Genomic DNA, 25,836 nt, shown 5'->3' with positions numbered 1-25,836 from the left:
GATAATGCAGTACTTATAGATATGAAGCATGGAAAATAATTATGGTGAGTTGTTAATCAGGGTGATTGCCTGGGGAAAGAAAAGTCTTAGTAAGCAAAGTGGCGGTGGCAGTGGCAGTGCTGGGGATTGAACCTTTCTGTGTTTTAACTCTCTTGAACTCTATGTGTGGAGTTTCCTCTGGCTTGAACCCAACGTTCCACTTAATAACCCAGAGCCTTAACCACTTGAGCCATATAAGACAGCTCATGCAACCCTTGATTGATCCTGAGCTATATTTATGGAAGAGTTCCCTCTAAAAAACATGCAGCCAAGCAGACTGGCAAGTTAAGATCCCACTGGTATGAATATGAGTGTATGTGTGTGTTGTGCTCCACCCGGACTGTATTCCCACATTGTGCCCAATGGATCCAGAATAGAATCTGAAGAATAAAGCAGTTACTGAAGATGGTATTTGAACAAATATTAACCAAACTTGTATTGTGCTGAATGTGCAAAGCAAAGAGTCATGCTCTCTCTCTCTCTCTCTCTCTCTCTCACACACACACACACACACACACACAGATAGCGTTACAGGGACTTGTATTTTGGTGGAAGGTTAAACAGAGAGGAAGGCTGGCTGCTTGTTTACTGCTTCACGCTCATTTGAGCTCGTTTACAACAAAGAGCAGAGAAGGAAGGCGATTTTTGGAGTGAAAGTAACTCAGATCGGACTGATGACTGAAACAGTATCAGAGTTTTTCCAGTTGAGCAGAACGAGCCAACTCGCACCTATTGTTCCTGATAATCGGGTAAACACATTTAAAATTCTCCTCTATCATGTTACCAGCTTTCCATTACGTTAGACGCGTGTTTCTCCGTCTTAAGGTGATCGGTTTCATACGTTATCAGTGTTTATTTCCGAGACAACAACAAAGTTAGCTTATAAGACAACACAAACGGGCGCTACTGGCTAATGTTAGTAAACAAGGCGCCTAGCTAGCTAACACCGTGGTATGCTAGCAAAGCCAGGTTTAATATCCAAGCTGGTTGTTATTGGTGTTTTAGCTTATCTGATTATTTTATTGTCTGTTTTGTTTGGATAGCTAGGACATTGCTGAAAAGTATGAGTAGTAGCTGGGCTGTTTGATACGTGTCTGAGTGTTATATAAAGCAGTGAAAATGTCTGGAGCAAGTTAGTGTTTATGTTCACGCCGAGTGTGTTTTGCTTAGTAACGCTAGCTAGCTGCTGTACAGACGGGCCGGTGTCAGGACACATTAACCAGCTGTCTTTTCTAACACGACTAGTTAGCATTGGCTCTCGGTAAGTTAGACAGCCAGTTAACCGTGAATGGATGCAGCTCGCGATTTAAACGCTTCTTTAAGCAAACTGAAAATGGCTAAATACGAATGACACGACAAGGCGTTGATACGGATAAAGAAATAGTCTGGAAAGTATATGACGCTTCTGTTTGTTTATTTTTCTCATTTCTGATATGAAAACTGACACGTTTTTAGTTTTGTGCTCGGGACTTTAAGGTTTCTTTTGTCCGTAGTGAAGCTTGGTACAGTGCTGTCTTTGGGAATAAGGTGTGGTTGCTTAACAAGGTATTCTTCTTCCCTGGCATTGTCTGTGTTAGAAAACAGAATATATATATATATATATATATATATATATATATATATATATATATATATATATAAATAAAACAACTCACACACACACACACACACAGAGCCCAGAGTCTTCTAGGAAATGTAGCCAGTTTATCTCTAAACAACATTGAGGCAGCTGGAGGACACCATACGGCCTCCATATTCAACACAGACACCTCAAATGCCAAGATTTACTTTAGCTTTGTAGCTGTGAACCTTTTTATTTGTTATCTACAGAAAACCCTGTTTAAAAATCCAGCTATCATGAGCAGCCAAACCCCAGGCCCAGCTGGTCAAACTGGTAGACCATGTAGCCAGCTGGCAGATAGAAACAGTTTCTGACCTACTGCAAAATGCATCATGAGGGACAAGATTTTTTTTTTTTTTTTTTGGTAGGGGACGTTTTAACATTTATTGATCTATTTAGTTCTATCAGCTTGACCAGCTCACTGTGTGATTTGGCTGAAGATAGCTGTTCAGACCAAGGAGGGATTTTCAGCAGGAGAGTTGATTTGAAATGCTCACTCTATGTAACCTAGATTAAACATACAATAATACACACAAAAGCTGTTCTTTTTGTTTAGAGAGACATTTCTGAGAACAATTTCTTCCAAACGATCCTTGTGCTGTCAGTATGTATACGGATGTTTTTATAAGATCAAAGAGAGAGTGGCTATGGATGAAAGAGAGTGCACTGAACCCACCAGAAATTAGAATAGCAACATTTCATGTAAAAAAATATATACATTAAACTGAAACCTTCTGAATCTAGGAACAAATCTGCCTTGACCTTTAATGGAAAACACCAGGATCAGGTTTATTGGCCAAGTGTGTTGACGCACACAAGGAATTTGGTTCCAGCTATTTGTGACTCTCAAAAGTACAGATGTAAATAACACTATACTATACAAGACAAGATAATACAGACATAAATAACACTATACTATACAAGACAAGATAATACAGACATAAATAACACTATACTATACAAGACAAGATAATACAGACTATACAAGACAATGCAGATGTGATACAATAGACAGTATGAGTATTAAATATAAATACAGAATATATGACTGATCAGTTATGTACATAAAGTGTGGTAAGTGCATAGTAGTTCATCACAGTCACTGTTGGCTAGATGTAATCTTGGGTTTTGACCATTTTTCTGCACTGCAGTGACCCAGTCAGTAGTCTGATCATGTGTGTTTCTAAACAGAAGTGAAAGATGTAAAAGTTTTAAATGCCCAAAAGTCTTAAATGTCCACTAAGTTGTGCTCTGTTGGTCCCAATCTGGCATTGATGAAAGATAAAACACTACAGTCTAATGATTCAGCCACCATGTTTAAATACCACCTCAACGCTCCTGAAACTTAAGCGCTTGGATCATGTCCGTGTTACTGCGTCTACCATTCAGATAAAATCTGCTCAGCGGCTCTTCCTTTCCTGACAAACTGTACTGCAGACGTTTTAATAAAGTATTAGGGGCAGCGGTGGCACAAACGATTAATTCTCTAGGTTGTTAATTGGTGGATTGGGGTTCAAGCCCCAGTACCGCCCATTCTGCCACTGTTGGGCCCTTGTGCAAGGCCCTTAACACCTCTCTGCTCCATGGGTAAGACCACAACCTCCAAAAGTTGGGATATGTGAAGAATGAATTTCACTGTGCTGTATTGTATGTGATAAAGGCTTCTAATTACTTTGAAACACCACAACCAACGATATTACTTGTGTTTCAATCAGTACATTTCTCTCTGCATCCCTGCAGATGTGTGCAATGTGTTAAATTGATAAGATAAAAAATAATGGCAACTTATTGAAAAAAATACGGATAAAGGGAAAATTACAATAATTAATGAGAATTAGAATATTTGAAAAAATAAAAAAAATCTACACGTATAAATGACTTGATTTATGTTTGTGTAGATAAAGTGGATTGTATTGATGCTAGATGTTAAGACAAAGACTTTATAGTTGTTGTTTAATGGTTTAAAACCTTTCACGGTACGTTTATTTGAAACAAATGTCCATTTTCTGTATAAACCGATTTCAATCCCAGTCACAACTATAAGGATTTTTATTCTTTTAATTTGAAGTGAAATCCAAATGCTTTTTTTAAAGGTAAAGACAAGCCTCTTTTGAAGCTGTGTGTGTTAATATTTCTTATTTCAAATCTAAACTTTCCATAGTTTTATTTATTTTTTTTGTAAGTATGTTCTCTACTCTAAAAGATTAATTTCTTTTCATGGCCATAATGGAATTTAATTTGCTGCAATCTCTGCTAAGTGAAAACACGTGTTTTTTTGTGTGTCCATGTTCTCGTGAGGTTCTCTGAAAATTACAAGCAAAACGATTTGCTAAATGCTTAATCAGTGCAATTTGTAAGCTATTTAGTTCCACTTTATGAGTGCAAATGTCAGCCATAAATCTGGAATTTCCTTTTTGAAAGCAGACTGTACGCTTTACATTTATCCAGAATAATGGACTTGTGAATTATAACCTCTCAGGCTAAAAGCAGACTTGAGAATCAGCTGTTTGGTCACTTCGGGTGCCTGTGTGGACAGATGGTACGAGTAGGGGTATAACTGTAGCCGCTGAATCCTGCCCCTCTAACAGAACCTGCTCCCAGTAGGTTGAGGGCAGTTGGCAGAGGGAGCCGGAAGCCCCTGGTGCTCCTGAAGGAAAAGTGTGTCTCGTCTCCCTGGCTCCTGTGGTGCATGAGTCACTGTGTGAGTGGAGGTTTGCACGTGGACTTAAATCGTAATCCTAGGTCTTTTGTTGGCTTCAGCTAAATGTACATTATACGACTTTCACAATCTCTGAGTCGCTCACACTACATGAATTGGGATCAGTTGTTTGGTGGATGTTGTTGTACATACCGCACAACGTGTGCCTGAATCCTGCATTCCTGCAACAAATAAACACACAAGCTTTAGAGAAATGTGAGACCAGAAAGATTAATTGGTAAAACACATTGAAGATTGGAAGTGCAAAAGTGTCGCTGTTTTCATACTGCCAACATTTGGCCATGGCAAACCAAATACTTTCGTAATAAAGCGTTTTAATTTTTATTGTGCCCTCATGTTGCCTTAAACCACCCACACGAGTGGATGAACAGATACAACTGGATTAAGGACTCTGCTGCGCAGGACAGTTGATGAATCAGGGTTTCTTCTGAGCTCTCATTGGTTGTTTTTCAGGTCTGTTCTTGCTACTTGTTGCTGAGGGCTTAAAACTATTGGTGCAAAAAAAAAAGAGAGATTCATGAACTTCACACTACATGAGCGGTTATTATAAGAAAGTGCGGAGTGTAATCACAAAACGAGTTAGTTGGATGTCGAGATAAAGTCATCGGGTCTAGACTTCCACCGCAGCTACTGTAGGTTCTATGTAGGTGAACTTCAATTTCCAAATGTACTGCATTGCATTAGAAAAGAAAGGCCTTGCTGGTTTGTAAAGACAAAAACGTGTGTTATGTCTAATCCTCTTAAGCCATGTTTATCCATCAGTTTTTTATTCTTTTCAAGTGGGTGCCTCCCTAATTGTTACATACAGTTAACGGCAGGACACAGCAGGGAAAACCGGTTATTTTACTGACTCATGTCCATATGCTCTGTACTTTGTTCCTTTGGCATCCTGCTCTGTCAGTGGGGTGCTAGCATGCTATCATTCCAGTCAATTATTATTTTGTGAACACGACAGAACTGTTGGTAGCAAATCGTAAGACAGCGCTTTGTACTCGGTGGACCTGTAGTCTCCCGGCACCGAAGGCATTCAGCTTTAATAAGAATTTAATGATCCGAAAGTGCAGCTCAATATTTCATGGGTCGGTTTTTGTGCCGTGTCACAAATATTTAATTAGCGTAACCAGTTAACGTATCTTGCAGCGCTTAACAGCAGAATTTGTGTAAAATGACTGTTTAAGGCACTTCTGTCATGTATGTAGAGAAAAATGCATCAAGTAGGACATGCACAGCATCTGCTCCTGTCAGGCCCCTCATGTGGCTGAGCATGTGACTTTGTTTTTGTGAATACTGCTGGGCCTCGGTGGGGAGAACTAACTCTTCATTCTCTAGCAGAGAATAGAGACAATGTCTGCGTGGACACATTAGGCCTTGTTTGCTTTGTTAGTTCGCCAGGCTACACTTTTTTTTACGAGGAACTTATTAAAGAAAAAGCTCGAGTCGGGTTTGACTCCTCCTTCTCTGGTAAGCGTTTGGCAAATAACGATCCGGCTCGTCAGCATTCGAGAATGTAGGCTTGTAAAAAGCGGATACTGGACTGTACTTCTGTTTCCATTCTCAACATGTACGTGTGTATGTGTAACAGGATCATTTTTGTCTTTCTGATGTTACCAGGAGACACGCGATGCCGGATCCACGGCCTAAGTAGTGCTGAGTGGAGCTGAGAGCTGGGAGCTGAACGATGGGGAATATAGCGACCAAGTTTCGAAAAGCGCTTATTAATGGAGATGAGGTGCTCGCTTACCAGCTCTACGAGGGCAACCCACAGTTTAAAGAGTCACTGGACCCCAACACCTCATACGGGGAACCTTATCAACACAACACCCCTCTCCACTACGCTGCTAGGCATGCAATGACACGGATACTCAGGTAACACACAACAGTGCTTCATGCCCAGATTAGATTTTACCAAGTGTAACTTTACTGGTGTTCGTGCTAATGGGCAGGATGTATTGCACTGTACTGGAGAATAGGGCCGGTCGTTATGACCATACATATAGCATCATACTTGAAGCTGTTTCTAGTGTAGATGACTTTTATAATACCTTATAAATGTGTTCATGAAGTGGCAGAGTTTTAAAACATATACTTTATTCTTCTATTCTGTTTAAGTTATAATCAGTGACTTGAAAAGTTTTTCTTTTTGTCATTGTTGTGAATACAATGCTTGTGTTTTTGTGCTTTTTTTTTTTTTGTGGTATAAATGTAATTACTTTTTCTGATAACTGTACTCCTGATGATGTCACAGGGTGAATCTCGGCCCAATTCTAAGCTAATTTAGAAAAACTGCAAGTTCTTCCACCTATCGCAGAGCTCGCATTGTCGTGTAGAGACTGTCTAAAAATGTTAACCAAAGATCTCACGGTGGCTTTGATACTGCAAGAACGTGTACTGGGGCATCACTGATATTATATCCTCATATTTCCTGACACCAGAGAAATGTGTCGTAAAATGACACCAACCGTTTTTGAACATTTTTTTCTTAATTGTTCTAAATCTTTTGAACTACGTGACTTATACAGAAGTCTCGATTGTAAACCCGATTTGTTTATTATTAGATTATCCACAGTTTACAACATAAAACATTAATCTGTTTGCTTTAACGACAGAATGTGTTATGACCAGATATTAAAAATGACGTAGTATTGAAACAGTATAATTTTCCTGATCCTAGATATGCTAGTTGTCCTTACACGAGACATTTATTCCCCAATTAGGATTAACGTATTTAAACCAGATTACCATCCAGCAGGTGTCTGTAGCTTTACGTGCTTGTAGTGCCAGTACAGGTGTAACAGGATAAGCCACAATTATAGTATTCGCTTTCGCTCTTGAGACAGGTGTTGATGTCTCATCTATAAAGTGGGAGTGAACGAGCTGTTCATGTTCCCAATATCTCATCTCCATTCATCTACATTGCTTGTACAGCTCGGGCTTATTTCTCACCGGTCAGAACAATGCCAACAAATGAAATTAAAAAGAAATGACTGCTTTTTCCCAGTCAAATTCCTCACAGCATTTTTGGATATGACCTCATCACCCCAGGGGAATAAGTGGAGAGCTGTTGATGGACCATCTGCTTCAGCCAACCAAAGTAGCAGGATGTAATGGCTGCACGTAGTACAAGCCTGAATTGCCATCAGCAGGGGGATACACGGAGGTCTGTGTGTCACAGGATGTTTTTACAATGTCAGTTATGCGCCTCGGTCAGTTTAACAGCCTGTCCAAATGCTTTCACCTAAAATGGTCATGAAGGACACATTCTGCAGACGGCCATGTCTTTGATTCTGTATATTTAGAGCTGTATTTTAATCTTGATGATTCAGATGATCGTATCTGAAGTATCTCGAATCTCGTATCTCGAAAGCAACCAGTTTTCACAGTCCTGGTGCAACTGAGATGTACTGATGCTGCTGCTAGTGTTCAAGCCCAGATTTTTTTGTTACAGTAGTTGAGATGGAAAGTAATCCGGCTAAAGATACATTAGAAATGTCGTCTGATTTTAGAGGGTTGGGTTATTCTGAGCTGCTTCTCCTCCGAACTGGGACGTTTCACTCAGAAAGCTATAAATAAACTCCATACATCAAATTCCCACAGGATGTGCCGTGTAAGCAAAGCGTCTGCTTGGTTTAAACGACCTCCTGTCCGGTCCACACTAACGTGCCTTTGTTTTATTTTGTCGTTAGTCCCACAAGGAATGAGACGAGAAGTCCAGCTAGCTGTAAGTTACGATAGATTAATAAACAAATTTCTGTGTTAATCCACTCGGTATTTATACGTAGCAGTGCTGTAAAGAATCTTTGCTTTGTAGCTCCAGGCTGCACAGCCATAACATTTGAAGACTGTGATTTAATGGTGCGCCAGGAGTGGGCGTGTGATTTGATGGTCTCATGGCGTTTAGATTGCACATAATGTGTGCAAATGAAAAATATTTATACAGCAGGATGAAAGGGTTTTGAACTCCTTCTCGAGTATGGCATCTTTTCTGGATTTAGATGTTGGTTGAGAATGAATCTGGATAACAAAGTGTCAGAAAAATGTTTTTTGGGATTTTCTTTTGTCTTTTTCCTATTTTAATTTTTTTATACAAAGATTATTTGTGTTTTTTTTTTTTTTTTGCCTCATATCCAAATATGTAAAAAACAAAACAAAAAACATGTATGGAGTAAATTAGTCTATAACAAGTCATGTGGATGCACGTGTATGACATAAATTAAACAGATTATTTACAGATTATTACTGTTTCATCCCGGGGTGAAAAAACCCCAATATATCAGTTCTCTTAGAAAGCCTAATGTAATGTGTTCACCAGTCACCAAATTAGTGCACTTTAGTGACCAGCAAGTTTTATCAGTGTCAGAAATGGTTTGATTGCAGAATGTGACTGAAGTGAGCACTTATTATTTTATAAGAAGCCATGCGAGTACTGTATGTACAGTCAGGAGACAGCTACAGAACACAGAATGACAACGGGGAAAAGCTAAACAAAGCTCACTTTAAAATCAGTCTGATCGATTCTCTAAGCTTAACATTTTGTTTAATCACAGGTCTATCTTTAAATGCTCTTTAGCACATGAGCTGACACAGAGTTCTTGCACATTGTGTTAGAACTGGGCCCAGATTTATTAGGATCATACAGACTGCTGTTATTACACAGTGTAAAACAAGCTTTAGCTAAAAGAGCTTGAATTAATCTACTTATAATGTAACTGCAATCATAAATTATACAGCTGTTCTCATTAGTTGAGGAAATGACCTTAAGAAGTAGGTTATTCTTTTTTTTTTTTCTTCACCCATTTACCCTGACCCCCTTCTCTTCATTTTACTTCTCAGGTCCTTCCTCTTCAGCAAGGATGGCAACCCCAACAAGCGCAACGTGCACAACGAGACCGCGCTGCACGTGCTGTGCATGGGTCCACACATCTTGCTGGCCGAGGGGACGCTGCAGCCGCGCCTGGCACGGCCCTATGAGGATGAGCGGCGTCGTGCCGATTGCCTCCAGATGATCCTCAAGTGGACCGGTGCCAAGCTGGACCGCGGCGAGTACGAGAATGCCGACGTCAACGCCAGTGACAACAAGAAAAACACGCCACTGCACTATGCTGCTGCCTCAGGGACGAAGACGTGCGTGGAGGTGGGCATGTTCTTCAAACGCCTTCTAGATCTTCTGTCATTTTAGTGAAATGTTATGAATATGGCCATGCGTAATGGCATCAATAAAAAGTTTTCTTGCTTTCCTTTGCTCACAGTTGCTTGTAAAGCGTAATGCAGATCTGTTTGCTGAGAATGAAAATAAGGAGACACCATGTGACTGTGCAGAGAAACAGCATCATAAGGAGTTGGCACTAAGTCTGGAGTCTCAGATGGTCTTCTCGACAGACCCCAATGCTGAGGACATCGAGGCAGAGTACGCTGCCCTGGACCGCAAGGAGGTGAGCAGCGTAATAACCATGGTGGAGGTGATTTTAGGATGTAGAAGATTGGGCTGAATGATGAATGTGTCTCTGATTTGTCTCAGTTGTACGAGGGTTTGCGGGTCCAGGACCTGAGGAGGCTGAAGGACATGTTGATAGTGGAGACAGCAGACATGCTGCAGGCTCCTCTCTTCACTGCAGAGGCTCTCCTCAGGGCACATGGTATGCATGTCATAGTCACACTAAGATATCTGTTAGGATCCCGATATGCCCTGAAAATGTGAAGTGCATGTAGTTCTGCTCCATCTCTGGCATTTGCTTTTGTATGTTTTATTAAATAGAATTAAAAGCTAGAAGTTAAAGGCTCTCTGGTGCAGGTCACACAGTAGGATCTGTGCTTTCTTTAATTATCTCCACTTATGTGAACAGGCCATTGCAAGGCCTCGTTCTAGATGAGTTGTTCCCACAGGGACAAGTTCTTCTCCATCATGCTTGCTATTATTACAATTATGTCCTCTTTGGAATTTGCTGGCATAGGGTAAAATCTGGGGTTTCTCCTCCTTAGAATGTGTGTATATTTAAAAAAAGTGAATGTGCAGGGTAGGCGATGTGTATCATTACAGATAATACATAAACGGCCTTCCACAAAAACTCGGCTGAAATCTGTTACTGGCATATAATATTGATTGTTTGTTGAACTACCAACATGTATGTATGTATGTATGTATGTATGTATGTATGTATGTATGTATGTATGTATGTATGTATGTATGTATGTATGTATGTATGTATGTATGTATGTATGTATGTATGTATGTATGTATGTATGTATGTATGTATGTATGTATGTATGTATGTATGTATGTATGTATGTATGTATGTATCTCGATCTATTGTTATCTATCTATCGTTTTCTGTCGTGTCCTTTTATAATAATTTACGTATTACCATGTTCCAGATTTTTCCACTTTCCCAAGGAATTTATTTATTTATTTATTTATTTATTTTTAACAGTATATATTCTTTTCAAAACCAAACTGATTTATTATAGTAGACAGAATTATAGTACAATAGAAACAGAATTAACCAGAATTTCATTTGATTCTAACTCATTTCTGAACTTTATTGGAGCATGAGAATGGAAAATACTGTTAAATCTGTTCCTATTGTTTTGTTATTCTCTCTAATATAATATAAAGCAGTTTGGTTTGGAAAACCTGCTCACTGAAAAAAACAAATGACCTCAGAGGAACTGTGGAAATGTAAAATGTAGTTTTTAAATAGTTGCAAAATGTAATAAAATAAAATTTTCTTTCTCTCTCTCTCTCTCTCTCTCTCTCTCTCTCTCTCTCTCTCTCTCTCTCTCTCTCTCTCTCTCTCTCTCTCATTCTTTTTCTGAGCTCTGGTCAGCAGCGGTTTCTCCCTGTTATTTTATTTGTGATTCGGTTTCTTATGTATTACTAACTTTGTAGTATATTAATAACCTGAAAGATACAATGAAAAGAGAAAATTGAATCCTTTCTAACTTTTCTCTTCTCTCTTTTTTTAAATTTTAATACTGGGTCTTGATCCTTTTTGTGGTGATGTTGACAGCGGTCTGTTGATTTTAGGCTGGATTGTGACTCTATTGGATTTACTTAACACTTCATTAAAACTTCTCGGCTCTTCTAGTGTCTCAGCTTACAGACTGCACTTTGGATGAGAAGTTTCAGTGTGCTTTATGCTGGCGCTGGGGATTCTCCCATGGGGATATAGTGCAGGAGGTCACGCTTTAAATCAGTTTTGACATGGAGCTCTGACTTGAGCACTACATCACAGTGCTGTGTTAGTTGTTAAGCTTGAACAGGATGACCGAGCATGTTTTTACATAACAGCACACATAAATTATATGACTGGACTTTGTGCTTCCCTAGTTAAAACTTCTCACAGGTGACAGTGCTTTAGGGCCTTTTGAGGTCCTCTAAAATGCTTTTTTCTTTTTCTTTTTTTTTTTTTTTTAATATCCTGTATAATATTTGTATTCGGCTAGGCTGTATTTAGGGTTTCCAAGGATATTATTCTTTTCACATAAAATTAGAAGATTTAAGTACACACACACACACACTGAATTGAGTGAAGGATTATATTATTATTTTGAAACAGTATGATCTATCTGGCATTTCTGCAGTATGGTACACCTATTATACACCATATCTGTGTTACACAGACTGGGACAGAGAGAAGCTTCTAGAGGCATGGATGTCCAACGCTGAGGACTGCTGCCAGCGGTCTGGAGTTCAGATGCCCACTCCTCCACCAAAAGGCTACAATGCCTGGGATACACTACCCTCACCTCGAACGCCACGCACCACTCGCTCCTCCATCACGTCACCTGACGAAATCAGCCTCTCACCTGCCGATGATAATCACTCCCTGGTGAGAACCCTAATTCGTGTGGAAGCTCTACACATCTACATTATTCGCTCTGTTTCAGTGAGTCATGTTGTAGGAGGGAGGTGTCAGTGTCATTTTTACGGTTTAGGACTGTTTATGTTCACTAGTTCCCAATTTGATCCCTTTGCAGGTTGTTTTGTGAGAAATTAGGCTGTGTGATGGAAAAAGTACCCTGGTAGAATGTTGCTTGAGCACGGTCAGTCTGTGTATGTATCAATACAGATAGTGTAGTCAAACAATGGCTGTTTCACAGTGGCTACTTTTAGACTCAATAGTAAAACCACAGTCCTCAGAATAAAGGAGCTTTTTAGGAGATGACTGAATGGACATGATGATGCTTAACATTACAGATACACTGTTTCATCCAAGTGTTAAGTCACGCAAAGTCAAGTGCAGACTAAATGACTATGAAAATTGCTGAACATGATTTTAGTCAGTCTTTTCTTCACTGTAATGGTGTTCAAGCTCTCGTACAGCACAAAATTTGCTTTTGGAGAAGTACACCAAAGAAACAACTATTTCTATACTGTTTACTGTCTGGAAATGCTGCTGTTCCAAACATCCATTTGGGTATGACGTGCCATATGCAAGTACAACATTATTGCGCTTACATTTTGCTGTCGTACGCCCAAATAGACGGACGACTGTCACTGATGCTCAAACTACACACATCACTGTCAAAAATATCAGCATGTGTGACAACTTGCAGACTGAGAAACTCACATCGCTGAACCGCTCACACCACATGAGCCTGTGCCATGAGTTTTCCCCAGATTCCAATCTGTGGGCTGGTGACTGTAAAATTGAGTCCAAACTCATTTAATGTGCCCTTGTTTTAAGCTAACAATTAAGACAGAAGTATCGTGTATATATTGTTATCTCCTGTGCTATGTTTTCCTCAGTCTGCCCTGATCCAGATATGGATGTGTATTACCATGAACCTGCAGAGAAAGAATCTCACTCTTGATATTTTTTGCTTTGTGTTTATTCTCCCAGTGTGGAATATGTATGTGTGTTGCCTCCATGTTCGAAGAGCCTGTTGATATCCCGTGTGGGCACGAGTTCTGCAGAACATGCTGGGAAAGGTGAGTTTTTTTTTTTTTCTTTTTAAACCCTTGTTTGTTCCACAGGCCATTCAGCATCTTTAACTATATTGGGTTTTTAAACGGCTCAGATGCAAGATGTGTGCCATATGCTGCCTTGTGACAGCTGTTCTATTTTCACCTAGAATTTTTCCACCCAAGACTAAACTCATTTGTTTAGTAAACTGTCTTCTCTGGCAGCTTTTTGAATATGAAGATCCAGGAGGGAGAGGCTCATAACATCTTCTGCCCAGCTTATGACTGCTTCCAGTTGGTTCCTGTGGAGGTTATAGAGAGTGTCGTGTCCAGGGAGATGGACAAGCGCTACCTGCAGTTTGATATTAAGGTATAACTATCATGAATGATGCTGCATTTACAGTCGTATGCAAAAGTTTAGGAACCCCTGACAATTTCCATGATTTTCATTTATAAATATTTGGGTGTTTGGATCAGCAATTTCATTTTGATCTATCAAATAACTGAAGGACACAGTAATATTTCAATAGTGAAATGAGGTTTATTGGATTAACAGAAAATGCACAATATGCATCAAAACAAAATTAGACAGGTGCATAAATTTGGGCACCCCAACAGAAAAAGCACATCAATATTTAGTAGAGCCTCCTTTAGCAGAAATAACAGCCTCTAGATGCTTCCTATAGCCTGTAATGAGTGTCTGTATTCTGGATGAATGTATTTTTGACCATTCCTCCTTACAAAACATCTCCAGTTCAGTTAGGTTTGATGGTTGCCGAGCATGGACAACCCGCTTCAAATCACCCCACAGATGCTCAATTATATTCAGGTCTGGGGACTAGGGTTGGGTATCAAAAGAAATTTTCCGGTTCCAGTTCTGCCTTACGATTCCCGGTTCTGATTCCGATTCCATAATAAAAGAAATGTGAAAAATAATGCACAATACTTAAACAATTCTATTTGTGTTTATTAATCACTCTTTAAATATTTTAAACAGAGCATTTCAATTCATATCATTTTAAATTTAAATAAATCCAACATCAAATTTAACATTCAGAATTACAACTTAGCAAAACAGTTAGCAATTTTTCTGAAGAAAAATTAACGTCTGCTTTCTCTGGGAGAAGACGAGACCTTTCCTGGCTTATTGTATCTCCAGCTGTGGAGAAAACCCTCTCAGAGGGGGTAGATTTGCTTCATTGTTGTAGCTTTGGAAATGAATCCAAACTTCAGACTTTTTTTTTTAGACATGTTTAACACAAAGCGTACCTCAGCACAGCAGCGCGAGTGACTGATTTTCTGTGTTAAGCTGCGTTAATTTGGTTGCGTGACTGTAAAACAATTAATATTCATGAGGTAAGACATGGCTATTTAAAGTGACCGCTCCCAGCGCTTTGCCCGTCATCGCATCGGAACCGCGTTTGTAACTGAAACTTAAAAATTAAGCACGGTTCCGGTTCCTGTTAAAAAACAGAACCGGTTCTGAATAAGAACCGGTCGTTTGGGTCGTTGTCTTGTTGAAATTTCCAGCATTGGCGTAACTCCAACTTTGTGACTGATTCCTCAACATTGCATGGAGTGGAATTCATGCGAGCCTCAACTTTAACCAGATTCCTAGTACCGGCACTGGCCACACAGCCCCACCGCAACCTCCACCAAATTTTGCTGTGGGTAGCAAGTGTTTTTCTTGGAATGCTGTGTTCTTTTGCTGCCATGCATAACGCCCCTTGTTATGACCAAATAACTCAATCTTTGTTTCAACACTCCACAGCACCTTATTCCAAAATTAAGCTGGCTTGTCCAAATGTGCATTTGCATACCTCAAGCGACTCCGTTTGTGGCGTGTGTGCAGAAAAGGCTTCTTTCGCATCACTCTCCCGTACAGCTTCACCTTGTGCAAAGTGCGCTGAATTGTTGAACGATGCACAGTGTCACCATCTGCAGCAAGTTGATGTAGGTCTTTAGAGGTGGTCTGTGGGCTGTTTTTGACCGTTCTCACCATCCTTCACCTTTGCCTCTCCAATATTTTACGTGGCCTGCCACTTCTGGCCTTAACAAGAACTGTGCCTGTGGTCTTCCATTTCCTCACTATGTTCCTCACAGTGGACTCTGACCGCTTATATCTCTGTACTAACTTTTTGTAGCCTTCCCCTTAACCATAATGTTGAACAAGCTTTGTTTTCAGGTTATTTGAGAGTTGTTTTGAGGCCTCCATGTTGCCTCTCTTCAGAGGAGAGTCAAAGAGAACAACAACTTGCAATTGGCCACCTTAAATACCTTTTCTCATGATTGGCTGCACCTGTCTATGAAGTTCAAGGCTTAATGAGCCACCAAACCAATTGTGTGTTCCAGTTAATCAGTGCTACGTAGTTACAGGTATTCATATCATCAAAATGGCAAGGGTGCCCAAATTTATGCACCTGTCTAATTTGGTTTTGATTCATATTGCACGTTAATAAACCAATAATCCGATAAACCTCATTTCACTACTGAACTATTACTGTGTCCTTCAGTTATTTGATAGATCAAAATGATCATTGCTGATCCAAACACCCAAATATTTATCAATGAAAATCATGGAAATTGTCAGGGGTTCCTAAACTTTTGCGTACGACTGTATACAACCTCGTGTTAGGATTTATTATTTTTTTCAGTTTTGCACTAGGTGTTTCATTTTAATCAACTTTAACTTTGTACTCAAGATACTGATTTTATTGACTCACAGAATGCTTCATCTTTTGCTCCAGCTAGCTGTTAATTTGTCGCTTCTTATTGACATTCCAGTCACATTTTCCTGAAGGAACTTTGATGGCTAATGCGACCTCTGACTAAGACGGCTAACGTTAACTTAGTGTGAGCTATAGGGGGAAACAACAGTAATGATCCGCTGCCCCTTCAATCTGAACATGCCTTGGAATGACGTGTCTCATGCTGTGTGCCCAATAACTATTCATTATGTTGCCATAACAACTCTGAATCTTTTGCTGGAATGCTTTAGTTGTGTTGTAATTCTGGTCAGGGTAGAGGTTACTAACGGACATGATGGCTGTCTTGATCTGCTAGTGAAAAAAAAAAAAAACATAATCCCAATTCTTTTCATCATAATGCAGTTGTGCTTGAAATTAAAGACTCTCATTAGTGATCATTTGCTTTGTGCCGCACAACGTTTTCCAATCTATATTTTTGTTCTGATTGTGTGACATATTACTACACAAAGTACAACACCGTTGCTATGTTCACGTAAAATAAGGATGCTTTAGTTTTTTTTAATGTCCGTTTTGATAATGTGCTGGGTTTACTGGTTCCATCTGTCTGCTTTATTTGGCTGTACTCTTGCTACCTTTCTCTTGGTCTTCTCTGCCAGGCCTTTGTGGAGAACAACCCTGCCATCCGGTGGTGTCCGCGGGCAGGCTGTGAGAGAGCGGTGCGCTTAGCGAGGCAGGGGCCCGGTGCCAGCGCCTCCGACCCACTCAGCTTTCCTCTGCTCCAGGCCCCGGCTGTGGACTGCGGCAAAGGCCATCTTTTCTGCTGGTCAGTGTTGGTTTCCACCACAGCACTATAATTACGATCCTAAAACCACAACACTGGCAACTTCTCTGTATAAAAGAAGATTATTTTTATGGCAAGAAAATCATTGGCTTAAACATTACAGATGTTTGAAAACTATTGATATGCATTTGTGTTCTCTGATTTGTGCTAGATGTATGGTACAGCAAATTGCTGAGCATCTCTTCCCTGCAGCTCTGTCCCTTCTGTTCAAACTGCACACATGCACAGACTTCAGTTATGTGTCTAGTACTGATTGTGCCAGGCCTCATTACACTTACCTCAGTGCACTTTTGTCTCCGTTCCTCCATATGCCGTGTGGACATTTGCTCATAGCTCTATCTAAGCACGGATGGCAGGAACATAGTTGTGCTGTCTATCTGATATAACACGGTTTTCTTAAGTCACTCTCATTAGCAATAAATGACCACAATTCACGTAAGTGTCCAGCTTTTAGCATTGATACACGCTTTAGAATCACTAGTCTGCCAATTCAGCATGATCACTTGTTCCCCTGCTAGCTTGCCTAACTCCGATGCCTGTGTGTATGGTGTTTTCTTTTCTTTTTTTCTTGACAGGCTGTGATAAGTGAAGTAATGATCAATGCCTTCCTTCTTTAGCTTTTCAGTTATATTGGAGTTCTCACTGGTCAGAATATAATCCTGAAACAAAGCAGGATACGTTTGCAGGATACATGTTCAGGTGCAAGTGCCACTAATGCACATCCTTCAGCCTGTGCTACCGTGACCATGTTCTTGTGTGTGACTCTGCAGGGAGTGCCAGGGGGAGGCTCATGAACCATGTGACTGCCAGACATGGAAAATGTGGCTGCAGAAAGTCACTGACATGAAGCCAGAAGAATGTGAGTATGGTTTTGCTACACACCTGAACAACAAATTCATAACCCGTACTAAGCAGTGTTAGTGTTTTAATGTATTACTGCTCCATGATTTAAAAAAAAAAAGAAAAAAGACACATTTGCCTTCCTTCCTTTGCCGTTCTGTCTTGTAGAAGAGACGTCTGAGCTGCACTACATATAACATAACATATAGGGGTATTGTCATCGATTGGATTAATAACTGGATTTTTTTTTTCAATGGGATGAAATATAATAGTGTTTGGGCAAAGTGTCATGCCTATGAGGATTTCTGTGATATTTGCATATGAAGGGTTTTGGTTTAAGCTACTCCTGAAGCCAATGGGAGCTGCATTGAAAACATAGGACTTTTATTTTTGTTTCTGAGCATGTTTTTTGCATTAACCATACGATAATGTGCCTTGTCTGTGCTTGAAACAAGACTACAATCTATTTTTGTCCTTTTCTCCTGCAGTGGCAGGTGTGAGTGAGGCGTATGAGGATGCTGCCAACTGTCTGTGGCTACTCACCAACTCCAAACCCTGCGCCAACTGCAAGTCTCCCATTCAGAAGAATGAAGGTTGCAACCACATGCAGTGTGCCAAGGTGCTCTTTTAGTTTCTGCTCCAAGGTGCAGGGCATAAATAATTCACTTTTGTCAAAAGTGCTTGTTTAGGTGCTGCAGGATAGACCAATATTAACTTTAAGCTGAAGCTATAAATATCCTGTCTTTATAATGCCTTTATAAATCAGATTACTAGCACAGTGTAACCTACTGTTTAATAAGCATTGTCATGGTCAGTGAGGTCTTGTGTGATCGTATGCTTCTCGTGGGTCTCTACAGTGTAAGTATGATTTTTGCTGGATCTGTCTGGAGGAGTGGAAGAAGCACAGCTCTTCTACAGGAGGATATTACCGCTGCACTCGCTACGAGGTCATCCAGCAGGTGGAAGAGCAGTCAAAAGAAATGACCGTGGAGGTACAGCATGTTTATTCAATAAATTTTTAATGGTATCTGTATCTGTGCCTTATGAACAGTTTTAATAAAGCAAACAAACAAAATAGTTGATTTGAAGTTATTGGCACTGATTAATGTAAAAGTTCAATTCCGTTTTGTATTTAAACATGCAGGCTGAGAAGAAGCACAAGAGCTTCCAGGAACTCGATCGCTTTATGCACTACTACACACGCTTCAAAAATCATGAGCACAGCTACCAGGTAATAGATTGCTTTTCCATTACCAGTTTTTCCCATTGCAGTAAGATCATACTCAGTCCTAATGCTCCCTCTTACTGTTTAATGTAGCTGGAAGAACGTCTCCTTAAAACGGCCAAAGACAAGATGGAGCAGCTGAGCAAAGTCCTGAGTGGAAGTAAGGCTCTGTATTTCTGCTCTCCTCTTACACAAATGCCTCTTGTCAGAGCAGCAGGTCTCCACTATTAGGTACAGAATGAAGACTGATTGCTTTGCTTTGCTATTGCAGGGGAAGGAGGTGCTCCAGACACTACTTTTATTGAAGATGCAGTCCATGAACTACTTAAGACTCGCCGTATCCTCAAGTGCTCTTACCCTTACGGTTTCTTTCTGGAGCCCAAAAGCACCAAGAAAGAAATCTTTGAACTTATGCAGGTAATTCTACATCCATTTCTACTTGTCTATAGCTTATAGCTACCAAATCGGTAAAAAGAAACATTTGCCCCAGCAAAGTTTTTAACCAGTAAGTCATCACTGAAGTGTGGTCATGTTCACTTCTTCAGACTGATCTCGAGATGGTGACGGAGGATCTCGCCCAGAAAGTTAATAGGCCCTACCTCCGTACCCCTCGCCATAAGATCATCCGTGCTGCCTGTCTGGTGCAGCAGAAAAGGCAGGAGTTCCTGGCTTCTGTGGCTCGAGGCGTGGCACCCAATGACTCACCAGAAGCCCCACGACGCAGGTTTTTTACCACTTCACTTTTTTTTTTTTTAATCTGCACTATAAACACATGTATGTTGGCCAACTTTCTGCCATGACGAAGAGACAGCAATTTTTGGTCAGCAGTTTTATCAGAAAGCTTAAAGAAGAGTAATAAGGATCTCGTTTACTGTGTTTTGTTTTTCACATCAGTATCATACAATGTTCCTGTCCATCCAGTTAGATAGAACAACAGAGACCGGTATACTGCACAGGGATTTTTTTTTTCGTATAAAGTGCGTCTCCAATTCTAACGGAGAGACATTTAACACTTTTACTTTCATTCTGAAGAAACAGGCTTTTGTTGTACATAATTTAGAGCTTGGTGACACTGGGAGGCTTATATTTTCTATATCTGACACATCTGCTTATACAGATTGTAATATTGAGGTGTCGATGTTCACAGTTTTGCTGGGGGCACATGGGACTGGGAGTACCTGGGCTTTGCATCTCCAGAGGTAATTGTTATATATATATATGTATATATATACATTTTTGTTTTGCTGTAGACTACATGTTAAGTACATGCCATTTGCACGTTGGCCTAGTGAAAATAATACACCTAAAGGGAAAATTTTCATCTCAGCTATATGAACTATAGGAATACCCTTAGCGTCTATTTCATTTGGCGTTCCCTAATTCACATAATAATGACCCACAGACTATTACAGTAGCATTCTAAATAAGTTCACAGCAAACTAAATTAGTTTTGGTTTATTTCCTCATCTTGATGCACCAATAAAGGACCGTTTACTCCATCAGCAGGGAGTTTTCTGATTGGATTTAATTGGACCTCTTTAGTGGCTGAAAACCATCACTGATTCAGCAGGCAGTGCCATCGGAGAGAAAAATCCTTCTAGTGAATATGAGTATTTTATTATGTAGCAATATTCACAGCACAAAGTGTTGAAGTACAAAAAATGTTTAATGCCATAACACATTTTATACACGTGTAGAATTTCGTCTTGTCAGTTTTGTATTGTTTTCCCTTCTTTCTTTTCTCTCTTAGTAATTTTATCGAATGCCTTAATTCGAGTTATATTTAACACCTTGTTGTAGTGAATTCGGTAAAACTATAAGCTTCGAAAAAAATATTCTCTACTAAGAAACATTTTATATATCGGCAGAATTTGGGAGCGAGTGCTAAACACGTCTACCCCAGAGCATTAAGGTTAACTCTTCCCTTTTTATGTATTATTTGTGTAGAACCTGCTTTTGATTGTGGATAACTGAGTTAAGCCACATTCTACAATTTAGGCACCAACTAGGAAATGAACTAACAGCTATGTCAGAATGAATTCATTTATTTGGATAAAAATGAACTGGTACGTTACAGTCTATAGATGAAAAGACGCATGCTGAGATTTGAGGTGCAACACTATTGGATGTCTGAGTATGTTCATGTGTAGCTGAACGGTATTCCACTGCTATTCTGTTCTAATCTAAAGATCCAGGGGAGTCAGGCAATTCTCGGGGGAATTGATCCGAGAGTCCACATTCAAAATGCAGGAGGCCAGCGGCAGGTATTACTGAACCCCACCCAACCCACCACCCACCCTTCTTATCCTCCCTCCCCCAAATATTCTTCCATTTTAGGGATGGCAGCATCAGCAACAGAATGGCACCCGTCATCTGCACTCCATCACTCTTTTCATTGTTCGCTCTTTTATTTGGCAGCATGCTTCTCTTTTTGGTTTTGTACTCTGCAGTTGACTTAACAAAAAAAAAGATCTCATGCCTGAGAGAATATTACCTTTGTTTTGTTTGTTTGGTACTGTTGAAAATCTGCACCATTCCTTTGCAAAGCATGTACATGAAGCAGCCATGTACATACTGTTTTTCTGAATCGGAGCTCCGTCAATATGACATGGTGAGATTTAAACTGAGGTGAACTGGTTTAGGTGCTTCACCCTTTGTTTGTTTTGTTGGCCTAAAACATTATGACTTCAGAATCATAAAGCCGATGTGAGGAAAGGACTACTACTTATTCATGATGTACACTGATTACTGAAGCAGTGTGACATGTTTTGAGCCTTTTTTTTGCATGCAGCTTTGAGTGCAGTCTAGTTTCTTATAGTAAATCTTATGATGTTTACAGAACAAATATCTGTGTCTACTTTTTTGGCTTGTATTTTCCTTTATAAATTGCCTGGCATACTGATATAATTGAAACAGCAGCTTTTTTTCTGTTTGCTTAGTCTATACCATTGTTCATGATGGTTTCACAAAACAAGTAGTTACCACATACTGTATACCATCTACAAGTCCAGTCCTGGACGGCCACTGTAGTTGTTTTATTATTATTTTTATGCTAGCCTGTCAGATGTGCTGTGGTCATACAGGTCTGGATTTGTGTAGCAGTTTTTGTGGAGGTTGTTTTGAGATTTCCCGCTGAATCTGTTTAACAGGCTCTTCTTCAGCAGGGTAGGGGTTGAGTCTTCTGTGCATGGGCTCAACAGCTTCTCTGAAGTGGTTGAGTGCGCTCTGTTTTGTGTTACGCTTTAGGAGTATGCAGAGTTCCAGTACAGACGCAGACACAGACAGCGCAGGCGTGGAGACATGACTAGTCTGCGCAGCAACACCCCGGACTCTGACGAGCCCAACCCCAACAATTTAGGTAACTTCCAGAAATGTAAAATCTGCAGTGTGTTTTTAATGCCTTGCTTCTTCAGGCTTGTAGAAAACTTAAAAAAATCTACCTTTAGTAGGATAAAGTGCTTTACTGTTACTCGTGCTACTTTACACACTCTTTCTGGAATTGTGGATAAGTGCTGAAAATTAATAGGAGTTAATCTTTTAGGAAAATATTTTCATTTCACATGTCATAGAAGTTTATTGCGAGTTGATTTCCATCTCTCTCATTTCTCTTTTCTTTTTTTCTTGCCAGATTCCGATCAAGTTGGTTGTAGTCAGAGGCAAGGATTACCAATGGTAATTTTTTTTTTTTTTTTTTTTTTTCTTTTTTCTTTTTCCTTCTTTGTGTGTGAATTCTATTCTGAGAATTTACAATGAGAAATTCTTTTCTTCTGTCCTGCAGCCCCACAGCTCCTTGGATGAAGATGATCCTAACATCCTGCTGGCCATCCAGCTCTCTCTGCAGGAGACTGGAATGGCTATGGGGGATGGAGGTGCTGTAGATACCCAGGAGCTTCTGGCTCACGAGGCATCTCTGGGGGCCATCGGCACTTCTCTGCCCTCCAGACTGGACCCGTTGCTCCATGGCGTGGATGTTCCTCGTGCTGCACTGAGCAGTTCTGAGCTTCTGGAGCTCGGAGACAGTCTAAAGAAGCTTGGAAACATAAGCGGTCAGAATGTTCCTCAACGCTTTAACATTGTGGGTAATCCCAGCCGCGAGCCCACCGGAGGCCCTTTTCCGTCTCCGACAGGACATGCGGACTCTGCCGAGTTTGACTCTGCTGACAATGCTAATCTTTTGGGCAACATCATGGCCTGGTTCCATGACATGAACCCTCAGAACATCAGTCTGGTTCCTTCAGCCACTTCTTTAGATCCAGAGTTTGGCACTCAGCTCGAGTCCGATCAGACATCAGAAAAGCCCTTCCAGCAGTGGACAGCAGAGGGCAAGCAAGAGGAATGTGAGTACAGCAGTATGCAGGAAAGGGAACCCATCAGACCCACTCAGCTGGACCTGGTGAGTGTAGATGTGCCAGCTGCAACCGCTCTTGTGCCCCAGATGAGTGAAACCCTTGGCGCCTCTCAGCCAAGCCACCACGGCGACGCCCTAAAAGGCGATTCGGAACCTGAACAGCCAAGCAGCAGCTCTTCTGAGTGGGAGGGTCAAGTGCACCTTGTATGAAATCAAGCCTCCTCTTCCTCCACCTATGTAACCACTTTTGATGTGAATAACCTGACGAAGGCATCAATCGTGAGAAGGGATTCATTCGTATACTGACATAATTAGAAATCGGCTGAAACCCTATTTTCAGAACACTGAAATTGTCTTGAAACTTGTCTGGTGTCTCTTGCTGCAGGCCTGTGTTTTTGTGCTTTGAGGACATGATGTGTAATTTTCTAATTAGAAGCCGACTCTGTTTCACAGTCTTGAAGAAGTGAACGAGTATGAAACGAAAGCAGTTGAACCAGAAACCTCCAACTGAACAAAATATGTCTGCCTGTAGTCTGTGGCAGGGAATAATTAGGGTAGTGATCTTCATTATAGAACTGCCAGATCTCCTTTACAGGAAAAGGTCTACAGTGTGGAACAGGACTGTTCAGTTTGACAGACTGGTTCGTGTGAATGTCCAGTGCAACTTGAGCAGGTTTTTTTCAGCTTCTTCTATTTTTTTTTTTTTTTTTTTTTTTTTTTTTTTTTTTTTTTTTTTTTTGTGAAAGACCTGCCATATTAGTGATAGATGTTACTGTAGGTGCCATAAACACTGGTCAGCACATGCAGAGATCATGCACACAGTGGACAGTGTGTTGACTGTGCCTGCTGCTGAGGGCTAAATAGCCTTCTTGTAAACACAACCCTTCCTTTAAGACCAGTGTATAGTTTTGCTGATATTAACTCTAGCGGCTTCCTTTGGAGAGCTGGGCTATTCTGAGGGTGTTGATCATGGCGAAGCAAAGTGCGGTTGTTCCAGTCGCAAACTCTTCATTTCTTTGGTCAAACCTGATCACTGTAATATGCTACTGGTATTTAAAAATGAAAAGTAATGTCGAATTCGTCCTGTGCAGGAACACTGCAATGGTTACACTACGCAACTTATTACAGTGCCTTGTCCCTGAAACTTCCATCTTATTTATTGCCACATCCCTCGAGTGCTCAATGAATGATGCGTGCTACCTTAAACTACGCTGCGCTGTAGTTTTCACTGGCAATGGAAGTAACCGTCTCCAGATTTAGCATTTGTATTAACATTTTTCTATATTCTCGACCACCCTTTATTTAGTCTCTGGGCTCCATCTCCAGAGCTTTTTATAAAACGGTTATTAACACAGGCTTGTGTGGGATCACTGCTGATTACCCCCCCCCCCCCAAATCTTTTCTCCAAACCAGTTTTAGTGGTGATAAAATATGACTTGAGTGTTCGAGATGATGTGTGTACAGTACGTGATGCCATTGTGCTTCATCTATAATGTAAAGCGCCAGACCTAATATATTGTGAAATTGATTTTCTATTTATTTGAATTGAATTTGAATGTGTTTTCATATAAAAAAAAAAAAACAACTGAAATAATGGATAATGTCTAAAAAATGAATGAAAGCCAATTTTTTTGTCCATGTGTCAAAAAAACCCCCAGTCCTTTTACTGTGCCACTTTAAAAAAAAAAAAAAAAAAAAAAAAAAAAAAGCGCTATAAACTAATTAATTGTTACTACTGAGGTGATATTCTTTTGTTAATAGCCTTTTAATGAAACAAACAGCAAGCTTTTTGGTATGGACATATATTTCTATACACCTCACCCGGCCAAAAGCTCAGTCTAAACTGCCATTTTATTAATCCTGAACGGCATCGGTAACATTCTGGATGCGGTAAATTCACAATCCCAAATTGTAAAGGTATATATTAATGCAGGTTTGCGTCGCTCAAGAAAATTTGCTGTATTGCTAGATCATCAATCAAAATCCAACTCCATAGATAGTAGTGATAGAATAACAAACACTGTACTTTTACATGTGACATTGTCTCATGTAGTTTGTATCCTCATGTAGTACAAAATGCTTTGAAGGGATTTTCTTTTTCTTTTAATACCTACATAGAATTGACTAAGTAACCTGCAGTATTTCTTCAGTAAGCAGTAATGTATGTTGCCAAAGTGATGGATCTAACATAGTGAAGCATTCAGTAGGTTCTTTTCATCTGTTTAGATGTGAAGTGACACGTCATTTATGTGACAGTATGCTGTGCATTAAATCAAAATACACAAGTTCTATTTTCTTGGAGGAAAAAAAATGCAATTTGGGTTTCAATGCAGGCAATTGGAGGGAAAAAAGGCAAGCACATTTTGTAACCCATTTTAAAAATTTATATTGTTAAGTGACTAATCCTTAAAATGTTATTTGCACTTTCATAGTCTATACTTGATACATTCCCAGTTTATATGGAAAAATATATATAAATGGTTGATGTTTGGCCAATAAATTTGACTGAACTGAGTATGAAACTCAATAAAGTTATTAAGCCCCCCACATAAACTGGATTTTCTTGAAATTACTGGACCATGTACAAGTGTAA

At 40.0% G+C, this 25,836-nt stretch overlaps 1 protein-coding gene across 2 annotated transcripts; it reads left to right on the top strand.

The window, feature by feature from the left end:
• Nucleotides 1-567: 567 nt before the first annotated feature.
• On the top strand, nucleotides 568-25,796 carry ankib1b (ankyrin repeat and IBR domain containing 1b). 2 transcript variants are annotated; one of them, XM_060870426.1, is made up of 21 exons: nucleotides 568-788; nucleotides 5,991-6,245; nucleotides 9,210-9,510; nucleotides 9,626-9,808; nucleotides 9,895-10,012; nucleotides 11,997-12,205; nucleotides 13,220-13,308; nucleotides 13,507-13,651; nucleotides 16,646-16,812; nucleotides 17,601-17,689; nucleotides 18,159-18,289; nucleotides 18,528-18,662; nucleotides 18,815-18,901; nucleotides 18,989-19,055; nucleotides 19,167-19,312; nucleotides 19,441-19,619; nucleotides 20,043-20,094; nucleotides 21,085-21,159; nucleotides 22,142-22,253; nucleotides 22,524-22,567; nucleotides 22,674-25,796. In XM_060870426.1, the coding sequence occupies exons 2-21, from the start codon at nucleotides 6,058-6,060 to the stop codon at nucleotides 23,451-23,453; spliced, it is 3,297 nt and encodes a 1,098-aa protein (XP_060726409.1). In that variant the 5' UTR covers nucleotides 568-788; nucleotides 5,991-6,057; the 3' UTR covers nucleotides 23,454-25,796. The 2 variants fall into 2 exon arrangements, with proteins under 2 accessions (XP_060726409.1, XP_060726410.1); XM_060870427.1 differs by lacking the exon at nucleotides 21,085-21,159 and having other exon boundaries at nucleotides 569-788.
• The last annotated feature ends 40 nt before the right edge of the window (nucleotides 25,797-25,836 follow it).

Source organism: Tachysurus vachellii, chromosome 5 (genome assembly GCF_030014155.1).
Source record: "Tachysurus vachellii isolate PV-2020 chromosome 5, HZAU_Pvac_v1, whole genome shotgun sequence".
Taxonomy (NCBI): Eukaryota; Metazoa; Chordata; class Actinopteri; order Siluriformes; family Bagridae; genus Tachysurus; species Tachysurus vachellii.
Note: the sequence above shows the minus strand (reverse complement) of the source record. Positions and strands in the feature narration are given on the sequence as shown.

Excerpts from the sequence above, each read along its gene's own strand:
- ankib1b (XM_060870426.1), top strand. The coding sequence starts at position 6,058 with ATGGGGAATATAGCGACCAAGTTTCGAAAAGCGCTTATTAATGGAGAT. Across the intron at positions 18,902-18,988 it reads ATCATGAGCACAGCTACCAG|CTGGAAGAACGTCTCCTTAA; the intron begins GTAATAGATTGC and ends TGTTTAATGTAG. Across the intron at positions 20,095-21,084 it reads TGGGCTTTGCATCTCCAGAG|ATCCAGGGGAGTCAGGCAAT; the intron begins GTAATTGTTATA and ends TCTAATCTAAAG.